This window comes from Micromesistius poutassou (assembly GCF_964030765.1).
Source record: "Micromesistius poutassou genome assembly, chromosome: 22".
NCBI classification, from domain to species: domain Eukaryota; kingdom Metazoa; phylum Chordata; class Actinopteri; order Gadiformes; family Gadidae; genus Micromesistius; species Micromesistius poutassou.
This window is the reverse complement of record NC_140292.1, coordinates 8,699,783-8,714,782: the sequence shown is the minus strand read 5'-3', so window position 1 is coordinate 8,714,782 and position 15,000 is coordinate 8,699,783. Positions and strand designations below refer to the sequence as shown.

At 44.2% G+C, this 15,000-nt stretch overlaps 3 protein-coding genes across 4 annotated transcripts in view; all 3 read left to right on the top strand.

Annotated features, from left to right (window-relative positions):
* Positions 1–2,918, top strand: part of ptgdsa (prostaglandin D2 synthase a) — a 6,656-nt gene extending 3,738 nt beyond the window's left edge. The window contains exons 5-8 of one of the 2 annotated variants that reach the window (XM_084486119.1): positions 610–711; positions 921–964; positions 1,628–1,789; positions 2,115–2,918. In XM_084486119.1, coding sequence (XP_084342245.1) covers positions 610–711; positions 921–964; positions 1,628–1,741 — 260 coding nt within the window. In that variant the 3' untranslated portion in view covers positions 1,742–1,789; positions 2,115–2,918. The remainder of the gene's footprint in view (positions 1–609; positions 712–920; positions 965–1,627; positions 1,790–2,114) is intronic. The other variant, XM_084486120.1, reaches the window with a different exon arrangement.
* A 635-nt stretch (positions 2,919–3,553) lies between these two features.
* Positions 3,554–5,652, top strand: LOC311367299 (protein AMBP-like). Its single transcript, XM_084486121.1, has 7 exons — positions 3,554–3,726; positions 4,131–4,276; positions 4,403–4,479; positions 4,675–4,794; positions 4,994–5,094; positions 5,281–5,319; positions 5,517–5,652. Exons 1-5 carry the CDS (start codon positions 3,604–3,606, stop codon positions 5,059–5,061), a joined length of 534 nt encoding a protein of 177 aa, XP_084342247.1. The 5' UTR covers positions 3,554–3,603; the 3' UTR covers positions 5,062–5,094; positions 5,281–5,319; positions 5,517–5,652.
* An 860-nt stretch (positions 5,653–6,512) lies between these two features.
* LOC311367827 (protein AMBP-like) lies at positions 6,513–13,748 on the top strand. Its single transcript, XM_084486657.1, is given in 11 exon segments — positions 6,513–6,602; positions 6,605–6,646; positions 7,437–7,579; positions 7,918–7,994; positions 8,179–8,283; positions 9,176–9,277; positions 10,115–10,167; positions 11,622–11,709; positions 12,417–12,584; positions 13,315–13,497; positions 13,633–13,748. Coding segments are annotated over 11 exon segments (1,062 nt in total). The 5' UTR covers positions 6,513–6,527; the 3' UTR covers positions 13,659–13,748.
* The last annotated feature ends 1,252 nt before the right edge of the window (positions 13,749–15,000 follow it).

The following is a 15,000-nucleotide window of genomic DNA, read 5'->3' as shown; positions in this document are numbered from 1 at the left end:
CACAGAGCTATACAACACACACAGAGCTATACAACACACACAGAGCTATACAACACACACACACACACACATGTACACACTCTCTCCTTTAAATGTTTTTGAATCGTTATATAGCTCATAAAATATAATAACCCTACTTGCTACACAGAAAATCTAATAACACCACAGTAGATAAAAAATGTGTTGTGTTATATATGTTATACATAACACATTTATAGCTAATGTTAAAGTTATAGGGTAGGCAATTTAATTTCTATTTAAAACACACTCTCTTTACTTCAAGGCAGAAATCAATCAAGTCCAATGCTCTGCCTAAAAAAAGAGAAATATCTAGTATCTTGGGCTGTTACATGCCTTTAACAAAACCCGTCCAGATCAGCCTGTCTGTCCACCTATCTGGCTACCTGCGCGCATCAGGCCTGTGTCCTCTTCCACAAGGCTAGGCAGACCTTCTGCTGAAGTTAGAGAGCAGGCCATGGGTCCTGGGGGAGTCGCTTTAGGAGGCCTGAATAGAGGGGAGGGTTTTCTTTAGTCTGACGCTTTCAGGGTCTAGCTTACTTTGGCTGGTTTCTCAAAGGCTTCAAGGATTGTTTCTGTTTCTCTTCCCAGGTCGTACTCAGAAGGTCAGACATGACATCCTCCAGAAGTTCAGGACCTTCTCCACAGCGCGTGGCTTCCCCAGAGATTCTATCATCACACCCCATGAGTCAGGTGAGCACACACGCACACACACACACACACAGGCACAGACACACGCGTATGCATGCACACACACACACACACACACACACACATACACACACACACACACGCACACACGCACACGCACAGGCATACATAGATAAAAATACACTAACACACATATCCATTATATATATCCATTATAGCTTTTGTCAAAGGAGGTGTTTTTGTTCCCACAGAGAACTGTCCCCCATCAGCTCCAGGGAATGGAAACAGACGACAGGTGTGTTGATTTAATCATTATTGAATCATTTAAAAGGCTCCTTCTGGACCACGAGTGAGGTCTGACATCACTATAGGTAGAAGAAAAAGTGTCTTGATAATTTCTGAAATTATTCAATTATCGTATTAGAAGTAGTAGTAGTAGTGGGAGTAGTAGTAGTAGTAATAGTAGTAGTAGTAGAAGTGGTAGTAGTAGTAGTAATAGTAGTAGTAGTAGAAGTGGTAGTAGTAGTAGTAGTAGTGGTAATAGTAGTGGTAGTAATAGTAGTAGTAGTAGAAGTGGTAGTAGTAGTAGTAGTGGTAGTAGTAGTGGTAGTGGTTGTAGTAGTAGTGGTAGTAGTAGCAGTATTAGTAGTAGTAGTAGTAGTAGTAGTAGCAGTAGTAGTAGTAGTAGTAGTAGTAGTAGTAGTAGTAGCAGCAGTAGTAGTATTGGTAGTGGTTGTAGTAGTAGCAGCAGTAGTAGCAGTGGTAGTGGTTGTAGTAGTAGTATTAGTAGTGGTAGTATTAGTAGTGGTGGTAGCAGTAGTAGTAGTAGCAGTAGTAGTAGTTGTAGTGGTACTAGTAGTAGTAGCAGCAGTGGTTGTAGTAGGGGTGCTGTTAATGTTAGTGTTAGTAACATGTTGTAACGTGCTTTGCTGAGGCTGCTGTTATCAACACGTAACAGGTGACCACACGGGGCTCCCCTGAAGATACTTTGTCGGGTCGTAATCAGCGTCACGTCAAACCCCCGCTATATGTGCTCCACAGGAAGGTCACCAAACACTCCTTTGTACATTGAATACAACCAATGTACAAAGGATGTCATCATTTATGTGTGAAAGAAGTGGTGAGTGAATGCAGGCGTTCGCCATCGGGAATAGAAGCTTACGTTGTTTTAGTTGGCACGGAGCTCTACTCAGACCAAATAATAAGTTAACTATGTCATCAAACATTGCGAAAGTGAAATGTAAATGCGACCTTAATTGCACTCATGCTCTCAAATATCTGCGGTTGTTGTACGTCAATGTTGTGATTTTGGTTACTATTTTGGTTCATTTATCCCAACATACCGTTCTTATTTAACATTCATATTGTCGTCATCTTGATTACATCTTGTTACTTGAAACTCAAGAATGAATCTATCCTGAAATTTGTATTTTGTTCCGTTTCAGCATTAAGAATGGATCCCGGCCTGCCAGATGAAGCTTCTAGCACTTATTCTCCTAGAATGATCCACACATATGAGTCTATATTGTTATAGTATTATGGGTTATATTAAAGTACTGCTACTGAAGGTCATTGAGAATCACCTGTCTTCTGTAACATGTGGTGTGGTTGGTCATGTTCACACATGTTACACATTCTAGTTTTACTTCATTACTTAAAAATCCCTGCTGTTGCCTATTTTGTTTCATTGTAATATGTCTTCAAATGTTTAGGTTGCTTGCATAATTACACAAATATAAAGGATATATGTGCTTGAAATGGGAATACGTTTTCATCATCATTTATCATCAGGCAGCCCCCCATAAGCTAGTTATTTAAATTGTGCATTTGTTTAATAAATGTATCCATTGAATGGAAGTACACATTTTTCAAACAAAACACTAAGTAGGCCTATCTCAAAATTCATGTCAAATACATTCTTGATTTTAAAGATTTAATGTTTTTTTTGATTTTCCCAGAGAACTATTTTAGATATACAAAAACAAATGTATATGTTTGCATAACACAATAGTTTAGATATGGTCAAGGTTTACATATTGTATGATTGTCATATGAACGACTTGTCTGGGGGTGCTGCCATTATACAGTGACATTCAGTGGACTCCAGGTATGGAGGTATTTTACATTAAAAGGAAGTGTAACTTTAAAAGGGTTTCCATCCACCCCTCTAGATCTTCCCTGAGGGTTTGACCTCGTCTACCGTCTACCTGTGTACAGCTAAATCCACAAATAAACATAATTATTAATTGCATCACTCTTAATTGCATCACTCAAGGCTGGCAAACACTCGCAGACTCCTTGACCTAGGTAGCTACTGTGATGAGAGATATCCACAAGTACATCTTGGTCTTCAGATTTAATTGGATGAACCTTGTGGAAAGGAGCTCGTGGGGAATTTACGAAAGCACAGAAACTGTTTTGCTGGCATCTGTGCTAAAGAAGAAAAAACATATATTTTTGAGAGAAGCCTGGGTTTAGTGTTACACAACTTCAACCCAAGGAATATAACAAAATATAATTCTAGTTACTCTGCTGAAAGAACATGTTGATTTTCTGTTTGTTTTAGGTCCAATGCCTTAATGCGGGATACAGGATTTACAAGACTCATTCATTTAAAGGATAAAAATACGAATTGTATTATGTAGGCCTACACACACACAAACACACACTCACAACAGATAAGAGAAGTTCAGACATGTATTTATTTATGTATTCCATCAATGTATATTTTTGGACTAAAGGGTTACAAACCACACATTTAAACAATATCATAATCTTCATCAGCACCACCACTGTTTATATCATCATCATCCTCATCATCAGGTCAACCCAGCGAGTTGACATCCGGCCACTGGCCACAGCAGGAGGTCAGTGGGCGGAGCCAGCACTCCAGAGTCCTGTCCTTCGTCAGCAGGCAGTACAGGAGATCGCAAAATGCAGACACGGGCGTTTGTGGTTGTTTTGCTGCTTCTAGCATGTTTCTGTGGAGTCCACCATGGTTCCCCATCACCCCAAGAGGTCCTCCCCAGACCACAGGACAACTTTGAACTGGAAAAAGTGAGTAGGCTAATTTATCGAATTGTACGACTCATCACGGGTAACGCTGTGACTATTTCATTCCATAGATATATATTTTTTGTTTCACTGTTTCCTCTCATTTTATTTGGATAAATATTATTCATGCTGTTGCATCCATGCTCATTTTATTTCTTTAGTCATGCACAATTCAAAACGTCCACATACGTTTATCTTCATTATTGTGAGTCTGCAGTGCCTCCCTGTGGCCATTTGACGTAGTTCTTGTTTTTCATCAAACACAGTCGAGTCCTCAGGGACAGAACTAACGAGCACCAGGTGGCACCACCTACCAGCGCTCATTATTTACACACGCTCCAATCCTCCCGGTGCACCAAACCATTTATAAATACATCTGAAGGATGATGACTGTGTGTTCCCTGCAGCTCCTGGGCCGCTGGTATGAGGTGGCGGTGGTAGCTACCTGTCCCTACTACATGCAGGCACAAAAAGACAACCCTGCCATTGTGAAATTTGAACTATACAATTCCACTGAGGACAATGTGGTCCAAATGAGAGGAACTGTTCCACGGTATGAGGCCTACATCACAGTCACTCAGAGATGGAAAGACTGTTTAGTGTGTTTGACCTAAGATAAGTGTGTGTGTGTGTGTGTGTGTGTGTGTGTGTGCGTGTGCGCACGTGTTTGTATCCATAGACCGGGTTCTTGTCACCAGATATCTGTCGATTTCCATCTGACGAATCAATTGGGGAAATTCTACCACCATTTTGATAGTACGTCTTCCTCTCTATTAATTATTATTAACATTAATAACATTATTATTATTATACTGGCCTCCACATGTATGTTTTTTGTCAGATGTACACATCTGCTTCTGAGGGTGTCCCGTGTGTGTGTGTGTGTGTGTGTGTGTGTGTGTGTGTGTGTGTTGTGTGTGTGTGTGTGTGTGTGTGTGTGTGTGTCCATAGAGTTCAATGCGGATGTTTATTCCTACGTGGTTCAGACCAACTACGACGAGTACGTCATGTGGGTCATACTGAGCACAGAGCAGCCGTCTGGGGTCCAGACCACACTAGTCAAGCTGTACAGTATGTCTCCCATCATCACTCCCTTGCATATCTTCTGAACGTTACTCACAATCAGTTGTTGTTGAATGGATAACAGTGTGACATAGTTAATAACCGGTGGACGGCTCTCACCTGCAGCCTGTATATGTATTATCATGAATGCCATGCGATTCCCGCGGGAACTACATCATCTGGTATTGAAATGCAATGCTGCTCTCAGGTCGAGCGATGGACGTGAGAGAGAGCGTGCTGACCCAGTATAAGGCACTGGTGCGGAACCAGGCATGAGCGAGGACGTCATTATCTTCAAAGACAACAGAGGTAATGGAGAGAGGGAGGGGGAGAGAGAGAGAGAGAGAGAGAGAGAGAGAGAGAGAGAGAGAGAGAGAGAGAGAGAGAGAGAGAGAGAGAGAGAGAGAGAGAGAGAGAGAGAGAGAGAGAGAGAGAGAGAGAGAGAGAGAGACCTAAATGTTCAGGCCTTATGTAACCCGTTTCTTGTGTTTACAGGAGAGTGTGATCAGATCAATGCTGCCAGGCCTGTCTAAGGTACTTCACCTGACCTAACCCCACACAGCCGTATTCAGTTTAATAGCAAGAACTCCCAGAGAGAAATATGTGTTGTTTATAGAACCTGCGTTTACAAGTGATACACATTATATTTCCAATTAATGAAGAAGGAGTTATTATTATTATTATTTCTGCCCTTTTATAATGTATTTACACATATTTGTTTACTGTTACAGATGCAGAGTGTCCCATGCCAAATGGATAATAACATACGTGCTAGAAAGTTATTGTCGGGTTGATCAAATGTGTGCTATGGATTTGGCTCATTTAACAATAAAAACAAATTTTGTTGTATTCTGAATAACACACTCTGCGGGTTGTTGTCTGATATTATTCAAAGGGGTCCTGTATGAGTGATACACTAAAATCCTAAACAGTAAAACATGCGCAATTGTGAATGTAGTTTCTTGTTATTCTCCTCCTCCTCGTCCTTCTTCTTCTCCTCATCCTCCTCTTCCCTCCTAAATCCAAGTCTTCATTCTACTTTCGAGCACAGCTAGAAATAAACGTCAAATGCGTAGGACCCACGTCTCAGTATTCTGTGAGGGTCACGAGGTATTGATCCACTGTGAGGGCAGCCTCACTAGACCAATGTTTAACTGATCGCCCACTCAGCCAGGACAGGGAGTTTGGCCTTCTCCAATATCCATCCTCTGATAGAGGCTGAACTCCTCTATCAGAGGAGTTAGCGCTGATCCTAGCAGAGGGAGGACGAACTTTGCTCTCTAGATGTTTGCTGACGGCTTCCAACACACACATACACTGCAGGCCAGTAGCCCCCAAACTAGTTTGTTTGTGTGTGCGCGTATGTGTTAGTGTGTGTGTCTGTGCAAGTGAGTGGGTGAGAGTGAAAGAGGTGTGTGAGTGTGTGTATGTGTGTGGTTGTGTGTGTGTGCGTGTATGTTTGTGTATATATGCGTGTGTTTATTTTGGGGGGGGGGGGGGGGGGGGGGGGGGGGGTGAGAGGGTGCGTGTGTGTGGTGTGTGCATGGCCGTGTGCGTGCGCGACGTGGGTGTGTGCATGTACATGTGCACCCGTGTGTTATAGGGAAGTGAGGGGATGCGTGTTTGTGCGTGGGTGCGTGTGCGTGCGTGGTACGTGTGCACGCGTGTGTGTTTTGGGGGAGGTGAATCCTTTAATCCCCCAGGACCTCCGTGTCTCCGGCATTAGCAGACAGACAGACAGCATGCTGGTAGCTCAGGTCCTGGGATCGGTTCTGGTGCTGGGCTGGGTGTCCTCCCTCCAGGGGCTCCGGTCCTCAACGCCCCACTCTACCCCACGCAGGAGAACTTCAACCTCGACAGCGTGAGTACCACACCAGGTCTGCACCACAAAGACCAGACGCTCAAATTCATTCTATAACGTTGTCTGTTCTGCTACTGGCTCTTTCTCCCTGTATTTGAGATGCATGTATTTATTTATATTCATCATTTTCTGTTTGTTGTTTTTCTCTTGATGTTCATTTTGTTTGACATTTATTTGTATGTTTTGGGAACACATTTGTTCCACTATTACTTGTCTTTACTGTTGTGTACTTCTGAATACACCAGGCCTTAAATAATGTCACACTGTAAGTAAATGATGAGGTGTGTCTACCTAGAATTAACGATATTTGTGATATATTTTAAATTGTGTATACACTGTATATGTATTGTTTTCCTATAAATAATATCTTAGTACTGTCAAAAAAAATAAACATCCAGAAATCCTCGGCAACAACCTTATATTGTAGAACATTGAACTCTATGAGTGGAAAATTATTATTTTGGAGAAATGTCAAAAGTGTGCGTGTGAAAGTGTGCTTCTAGCACATTTCAACACATGACCTTTGAGTTGAGTGATGTGATGGGTCAGCATTGGCTTGAGTTGCTTTACACTTCATAGATACAAATAATCTAGTAGAAACTCTGTTCCTCACATTAATGCGTGTTATTATTCTGAATTCCGAATTACACATTGTTTCATTATTTATTATTTGTTTAACACTTTCATAGTTAAATTGTTTCATGGTTCATAGTTTCATCGTTTCCTATTAATAACATTTGTATTTATTACTATTTAACGATATCTACTTCAATGGCTACTGTTCTCCTAGTTCCTGGGGAAGTGGCATGATGTTGCCAAGGCGACCAACTGCCCTTACGCGCGGCACAGCACAGCGGACCCTGCCATTGGTACCTTGGAGCTGAAGACGGGGCTTGAGGCGGGCAAGATTCAGGCGAAGTGGACCGTCCTCAGGTAGTCCGGACACACACGGCCAGGCCTACGCACACAGAAATGAAACCGCAAAACCGACACACACACAGACACAGACCCATACAGACACACACACACACACACACAGAAACATACACAAGTATGCACGTACACACACTCACACACACATACACATACATTATCCACAAACTCGCACACTGACATGGATAACCACACCTGTACCTGTAACTTTACCCTGTGTGTGTGTGTGTGTGTGTGTGTGTGTGTGTGTGTGTGTGTGTGTGTGTGTGTGTGTGTGTGTGTGTGTGTGTGTGTGTGTGTGTGTGTGTGTGTGTGTGCTTGTGCATATGTGTGTCAAGGGGGGGAGTATGCAAAGAAATGACCGGTGATTATGAGGTGACGACCACACCAGGACGATTCTACTACCGCAGCGAAAGTATGTTTCTCTATCTCTCTCTATCGATATATTGATATATCGATAGATCGATATATAAATATATCTAGTATATATCTCTTTGTCAGCTTAACTGACCTTTTCTAATGTATTCTCAGCCCATGCCTCGACTCACCCATTCAATCTATCCAGATTTTAAACGAATCCACTCTGATTTCTCCTACAGGATGGAAGGCTGAGATGGACGGCTACGTTGTCCACACCAACTACCAGGAGTATGCCATCGTCATCACCAGCAGGCAGAACGCCAGCATCTCGATCAAGCTGTTAAGTGAGTGTGTACCCTAGTGGTCCAGTGAGTGAACACTAGTGAATGTGAACACTAGTGAGTGTGTACACTAGTGGTCCAGTGAGTGAACACTAGTGGTCCAGTGAGTGAACACTAGTGAGTGTGAACACTAGTGAGTGTATACCCTAGTGGTCCAGTGAGTGAACACTAGTGAGTGAACACTAGTGAGTGAACACTAGTGAGTGTGTACACTAGTGAGTGTGTACACTAGTGGTCCAGTAAGTGTGTACCCTAGTGAGTGTGTACACTAGTGGTCCAGTAAGTGTGTACCCTAGTGAGTGTGTACCCTAGTGAGTGTGTACACTAGTTGTCCAGTAAGTGTGATCCCTAGTGGTTCAGTGAGTGTGTACCCTAGTGGTCCGGTGAGTGTGTACCCTAGTGGTCCAGTGAGTGTGTACCCTAGTGGTCCGGTGAGTGTGTACCCTAGTGGTCCGGTGAGTGTGTACCCTAGTGGTCCGGTGCTCTGGACAAGTGGACACCTTGTGTGGATTACGTGACCAAGTGATATAACACACACAGACTACACAAATATACGAACCATTTCTCTACATGAAATTAATAATACTTTATTATTATTGTTACAATATTACACACAAAATTACACACCCACACTATAGGCTATGTAATGAATAAAATGCATGTTTGTTATGAATCCAGTAGTAGCAATGTACAGACATTGGTCTAGAGATTGTGGATTTTGTTGTCATATCATGTGCCCTTGTATCTCTCAAAACAGCACTGTGATAAATCCACTCTTAGTTTGGTTTGTATTTGATGTAGTATCTTCATGTTTGAAATTAGACTTCCAACTCTAAAAACTAAAAATGGAAAAATAGTATGAGCCCTTTCTTTACCTCAATGCTGCCCCCTTCAGGTCGAGCCAGGGAGGTGAGAGACACGGTGATGGATGACTTCAGGACCCTCGTGAGCGATATGGGGATGAGTGAAGACAGAATCATCATCAAACAGGACAAAGGTGATACACAATAATAATAATAATAATAATAATAATAATAATAAATAAAGTTATATTTAAAGAAAAACAAGAAAAACAAAACAAACAAAAAACCTAAAAAAAAACACAGACACAGAGACAGAGATAGAATTATTTAAATATTAATTTGGGTTCTGAAAATAGAGCTATTCTTCTAACAGCAGTGTTTTGTTTGCTTAAGTGCTTGGATTTTTTTTCCCATAGTTGTAATCATGGCTGATTTATGTGGGTATTTATTTTTAATCGCTTTGCTATTTCCTCCTATTGTTTCTGTTGCGTTCTGTTTCTATTCCCGCTCCCGATGACCTAGTAAGCCTTGTCTCGATGGTACGCCTATTGGTGCATTCCAGGCAACCCGTGCTTTCACAACCTTCTCCCAGATCAATGTGCTCCCAGGTACAGCCGGTAACTCACCGGCTAAAAACTGTTTAGCCCGTGAGTTACCAGGTAGTGAGCTGCGGGTTTGACTGCCGTTCCAGGGCCCTTTCACGGGTAGAAGGTTGTGAAAACACGGCTTACGGGTTTCCTGGAACGCACCATGTGTCCCGTCGTTCTGCGTGCGCTGTTATTAGTTTTGGCTTGTTTTCATCAAGGTATTTTTAGCTGGGTTTCATGTATTCTCATTTATTCTCTCATTTTAATTAGGCATACACAGTTTATATTCACTTGTAGAATCTTTGGAAATATTGCCATTTCTCAATTTCATTATAAGACAAAATAATTGCCTAGAGCGACTTGATTTAAACGTTGTTGGAGGTGAGCCAGGCGGTCAGCTGTAACAGACACATCAGTGGGAATGTTGTGGTATTTCTTTCCTAGGCGATTGTGTCCCGGGTGAGGTCCCAGTGACGGAGGAAACCCCCCAATTTCTGGTAACACAAGTCACTTAACTTTCATCACATTAACCAGATTACAATGCACATCCATTCATGCAGACTTGCGTGTCATTTTTTGTTTTATTGTATATTGTCTTTATCAATAAAAAACTGAAGATTTATACCTGATACACTAATATGCTAAAGATGTTGGGCATTAGGCTGGTTTCTATCCATCTGAAAGTCCAGAAGAAGGACCACAGTCCACTAAAATTGCTTAGACAACAAAGTGGACAACCATCAGCCCCATGGTCGTTGCTTTATGCTGAGATGTTTATTGTGTAGACTTAAATTTGTCCATTTATGAGTCATTTAGGGGTAGCAGGCGTTTTTCGTACTAATATATTATATAAAATATATATATGTATATATATTTAATATATATTAATCAGACACTAACATATATTCTTAAGACAAAACATCATCTCATCATGAGTAAAAAGTAGAAGACATCATTAAAAAAAAAAAAAACATCATTCAATTGTATGGCTTTTAGAGGCTATTGTCGTCGACACCATCATCCATAATCTACAGAAAATGTTACTGTCAATTATGATAAACTTCTTCGTGGCAGGGATTCATCCAAATGGTCAATTTCCTCCTCTGTCTAGTTCACAGTTTAACCGCCAGGTGGCGGTATAGCAACAAAACACTCACGTTCAACGCGGTGTAGACCGTTGCCGGCGCGGATCATACACTTTGGTCATTGTCGTGTAAACCTGAAACAGCTCTGAAAGTCGTGGAAAAAACAACGCATGCTCGGTTACAAGACGACAGACGGTGCAGCCGCATCCCGACCGTATCCATGGCATGTACACGCAGCAGCTTTCACTGCGCCGGGTCAGGTATCGCAGGCATGGGCGATGGCATCAGGGGAGGCTGACCTTGGTTCCCAGGAGACGGGTCCGGTTGCCAGAGGACCACCTAGCTGAGAGTATTCAAAACAAGCCCACGCTTTGACTATGAGCGGCGCTAGCTCTCACACACCGATGCTAACATGAGCATAAACAGACTGCACGCTGATACACTCAGACTAAATAAAGAGTTTGTTAGTGGTCCGGTGATAGCGGTAGGTTAGGTTGAGTTGAGGTATTAGTGTTAGCGATAGTTCAGGGTATGGGTTCACTTAGAGATGGTTCTGGTTATGAAAGAGGGTTGACTCAGAGAGTAGTATATTCCTTTATAGTATAGTATAGAATCTATACTATACTATAAAGGACTATACTACAGGTATTTCTATACTAGAATCTATACTATACTATAAAGGCCCACTAAGACTTACCCTAACCCTAACTGTGCTCCACTACATCCTACTCTATACTACACAACACAATACTATACTGTACGTATCACACTACACTGCACAATAATGTTCTATCCTACAACTAGATGATATAAGATACTTATACAGTGTACATAATATACAAAATATGTGTTTACGTGTGTGACAGCGCGTCCAGAGGAAGAAGAGACAAGCAGAACCAGAACCAGCTGAAGAGGAGGGCTCCGGTATGTCCGGCATCGAGTTCACAGACGCAGGTAAATAACCCAATAGAATCTCACCCCTCTCGGAGAAAACCTGTTCTGTCAGAAGTCCCTCGTGTCATAGCCTGAACCATAGAGTGCATGAAACTGTAAACTGCTTCCGGTCAGTGGTTATGGCTCCACTCGTTTAGGTCGCTCCCCGTGGTCGGATCTAAAGCATGACGACGTACGAACGGTCAGACACAGCATACCAACAGTTTGACGTCAGGTAGCGCTACACAATGCCCCCATGGGGTGCATCAGATATCACCACCCTTTGTTTTAGGTGACATACCATATACAGGGCAGAACCAACGCAGGTGGAGGCTGAGGTGGTGGTGGTGGTGGGAAATCCAGCTCAGCACACTTAACCCCGCAGAGTGTGTGTGTGTGTGTGTGTGTGTGAGATGGAAGGTCTTTAAATCTTTCCCGCCAGATCTAGCTACGCCCTGATGAAGATACAGAGAAAAAGAGAACAATAAATCTAATCTACTGTTATGCATTCTCTCTCTGTAACGCGTTCTCTCTCTGTCTGTCTCTGTCTGTCTCTGTCTGTCTGTCTCTGTCTCCTTCTCTTTCTCTCTGTCTCTCCGTCTGTCTGTCTGTCTCTGTCTCCTTCTCTTTCTCTCTGTCCTGTCTCTGTCTCTCTGTCTGTCTCTCTCTCTCTGTCTGTCTGTCTGTCTCTGTCTCTCTGTCTGTCTGTGTCTCTGTCCAACCTCCAGCTTCCTGTAGTGCCGAGCCAGACTCGGGCCCCTGCTTCGGGGCCCTGCAGCGCTACGTCTACAACTCCTCCTCCATGAGCTGCCAGGAGTTCCAGTACGGCGGCTGCATGGGCAACCCGAACAACTTCAAGACGGAGCGGGAGTGCCTGCAGCGCTGCCGCACGGAGGGTGGGTGGGAGCCCCCGGGGGCTGGCGGGCTCTGAGAGCAGGACACTCCTCTCCTGAGGAGGGTCACGACCATTAGAATGGTAGACAGTCTCCGGCCTGCGTTAGGGGGCAGAAGTGGTTGGGTTCAAACAGTGTTTTATAACGTAGCCAACGGTAAAACTAAAAGGCTCGATAGGGAAGAATAGTGTCGATGTTTCAACTCCAAGCCAAGAGATGGGTTGGGTTTTGATTCCCTAAGATCCACAGCCTACCCTGTAGGCCTCCTCGAGCGAGAGGCCTGGTGTGGTTGAATGTGTGTATAGGCTCATAGGAAGATGGTGCCTTGTGTACTTGACCTTACCCAGTCTCTCTCCATCACAGTCCTATCTACCTCAACCGGTAGAGCGAGGCGTGACCACTGCCAGGGTTAAGGGTTTGAATCCCCACTGGTTGAGGAAGGCATGACTACTGCTAGGGTTAAGGGTTTGAATCCCCACTGGTAGAGCAAGGCATGACTACTGCTAGAGTTAAGGGTTTGAATCCCCACTGGTAGAGCAAGGCATGACTACTGCTAGGGTTAAGGGTTCGAGTCCCCGCTGATAGAGCAAGGCATGGACACTGCCAGGGTGGAGGGTTCCACATTCCCACCTGAGGTACTGTAAGACAGTAAAGACACTTTCCTATAAAAGCGTCCGCCTAACATCCAGTACCCCCCCCCCCCCCCTCTCTCTCTCTCTCTCCCGGTCCCCAGCCGCCTGCCGTCTCCCCATGGTGGCCCAGCCCTGCACGGGCCAGCCCGCCGTGTGGGCCTTCGACTCGGCGTCGGGGCTGTGCGTGGCCTACAAGCCGGGCTTCTGCCAGGGCAACGGCAACAAGTTCTACAGCAAGGCCGAGTGCGACGAGTACTGCGGCGTGGAACAGAGCGCTACAGAGGGTGAGCCTGCGCGGCACGTACGCACGCACGCACGCACGCACGCACACACACGGTACGCTCGGTAGTAGGCGCCGACGGAGACGAAGGTGACACCCATGCATGGGTTGTTTTTTTTTTGTGTTTGTTTCCGTACAGAATCAGAGCTCCTGGGACCCAACTGAGCGAGAGAGAGAGAGAGAGAGAGAGAGAGAGACAGAGAGAGACAGGGATCAGATTTGAAATGAACGAATAATTAAAAAGAATTGATCATGCGTCCGTTTGTCTGTGTCGTTCGTCCGTTGTTCTTGTCCTCGACTCTGGAACGTTTGCTTTGTCGTACAAAGGTTAGCTTTTCTACCTCTCTCCCTCCCTCCCTCCCTCCATCTCTCGCCCTCTATCTCTCTCTCCCTCCCTCTCTCTCTCTCCCTCCCCTCTCTTTCTTTCTCCATCAATCTCTATCACGCCGCCTCTCTCTCTCTCTCTCTCTCTCTCTCTCTCTCTCCCTGTAACTCTCTATCCCTCTCCTCGCTCACTCTCACTCTCCTTCTCCCTCTCTCTACCTTGTTCTTTGTAAGCCCGGTTAAGGAACCAGGCTTCCTGCTCTCGGTTCCCAGAGTCCTCGGCCGCTGGCAGCAGAATGCTGGGAATATCCGGAGAGGAAGGGGAAGTGACATCACAGCGGTGACCTTCCGTACCAGGCGGTATCACCTGGCCCTGCCTGGAGGAGAATTACCACACACGCACGCACGCATGTGCATACGCACACACACACACACACACACACACACACACACACACACACACACACACAAGAACGCACATGCATGCACAGATGCACATACGCACACACTCATACACACTATTCCCGTAAGCATGAGCAAACATACTTTAAGACAAGAAAATATGCACTCTCGATGGCCGCACACACACACACACACAAATACACACATACATAGAAACACACCACAGCTGTAAAACGGCTGTTAAACTCCATTTAGCCCTATTGACTCATACTGATCCTCTTCCAGTAAGAGAAGAAAAATACAAAGAAAAAGATACAGAGTTGGCCGTTTTGAATCCACCTTGAACACCAACTGTTAGCCGTAAAACCAACAGGGGGTTTAAAAGAACAAAGAGTCTTCTCTCTCTTTGTATCCCTGTCAGACTGACTGTCTCTCGCCCATCTAGTGCTGATGCTATCTATACTAGCCTTCCTGTAGGTTTGTCTGGCTGTTTGTCAAACCGTCCCCTCAGCCAATCAGAGTCTCTGTTTCCACGTCATGTGAATTGAACCCTGAAGAGGATTCGAAAGGTGTAGTTATGAGCTGAAGACGTGATGGCAGATAGATGATAAGTTAGTTCCTGGTGCCTTCATGCCTTGGTTACTCCACTGACCGGTATTTTCATTAACAATGAATTTGTTGAACTCATCAAGACTAAACCTGCTGAATTCATCTGTAAACCCCATCGAACCTCCCACACACACGCACACACACACACACGCACACACACACACAAACACGC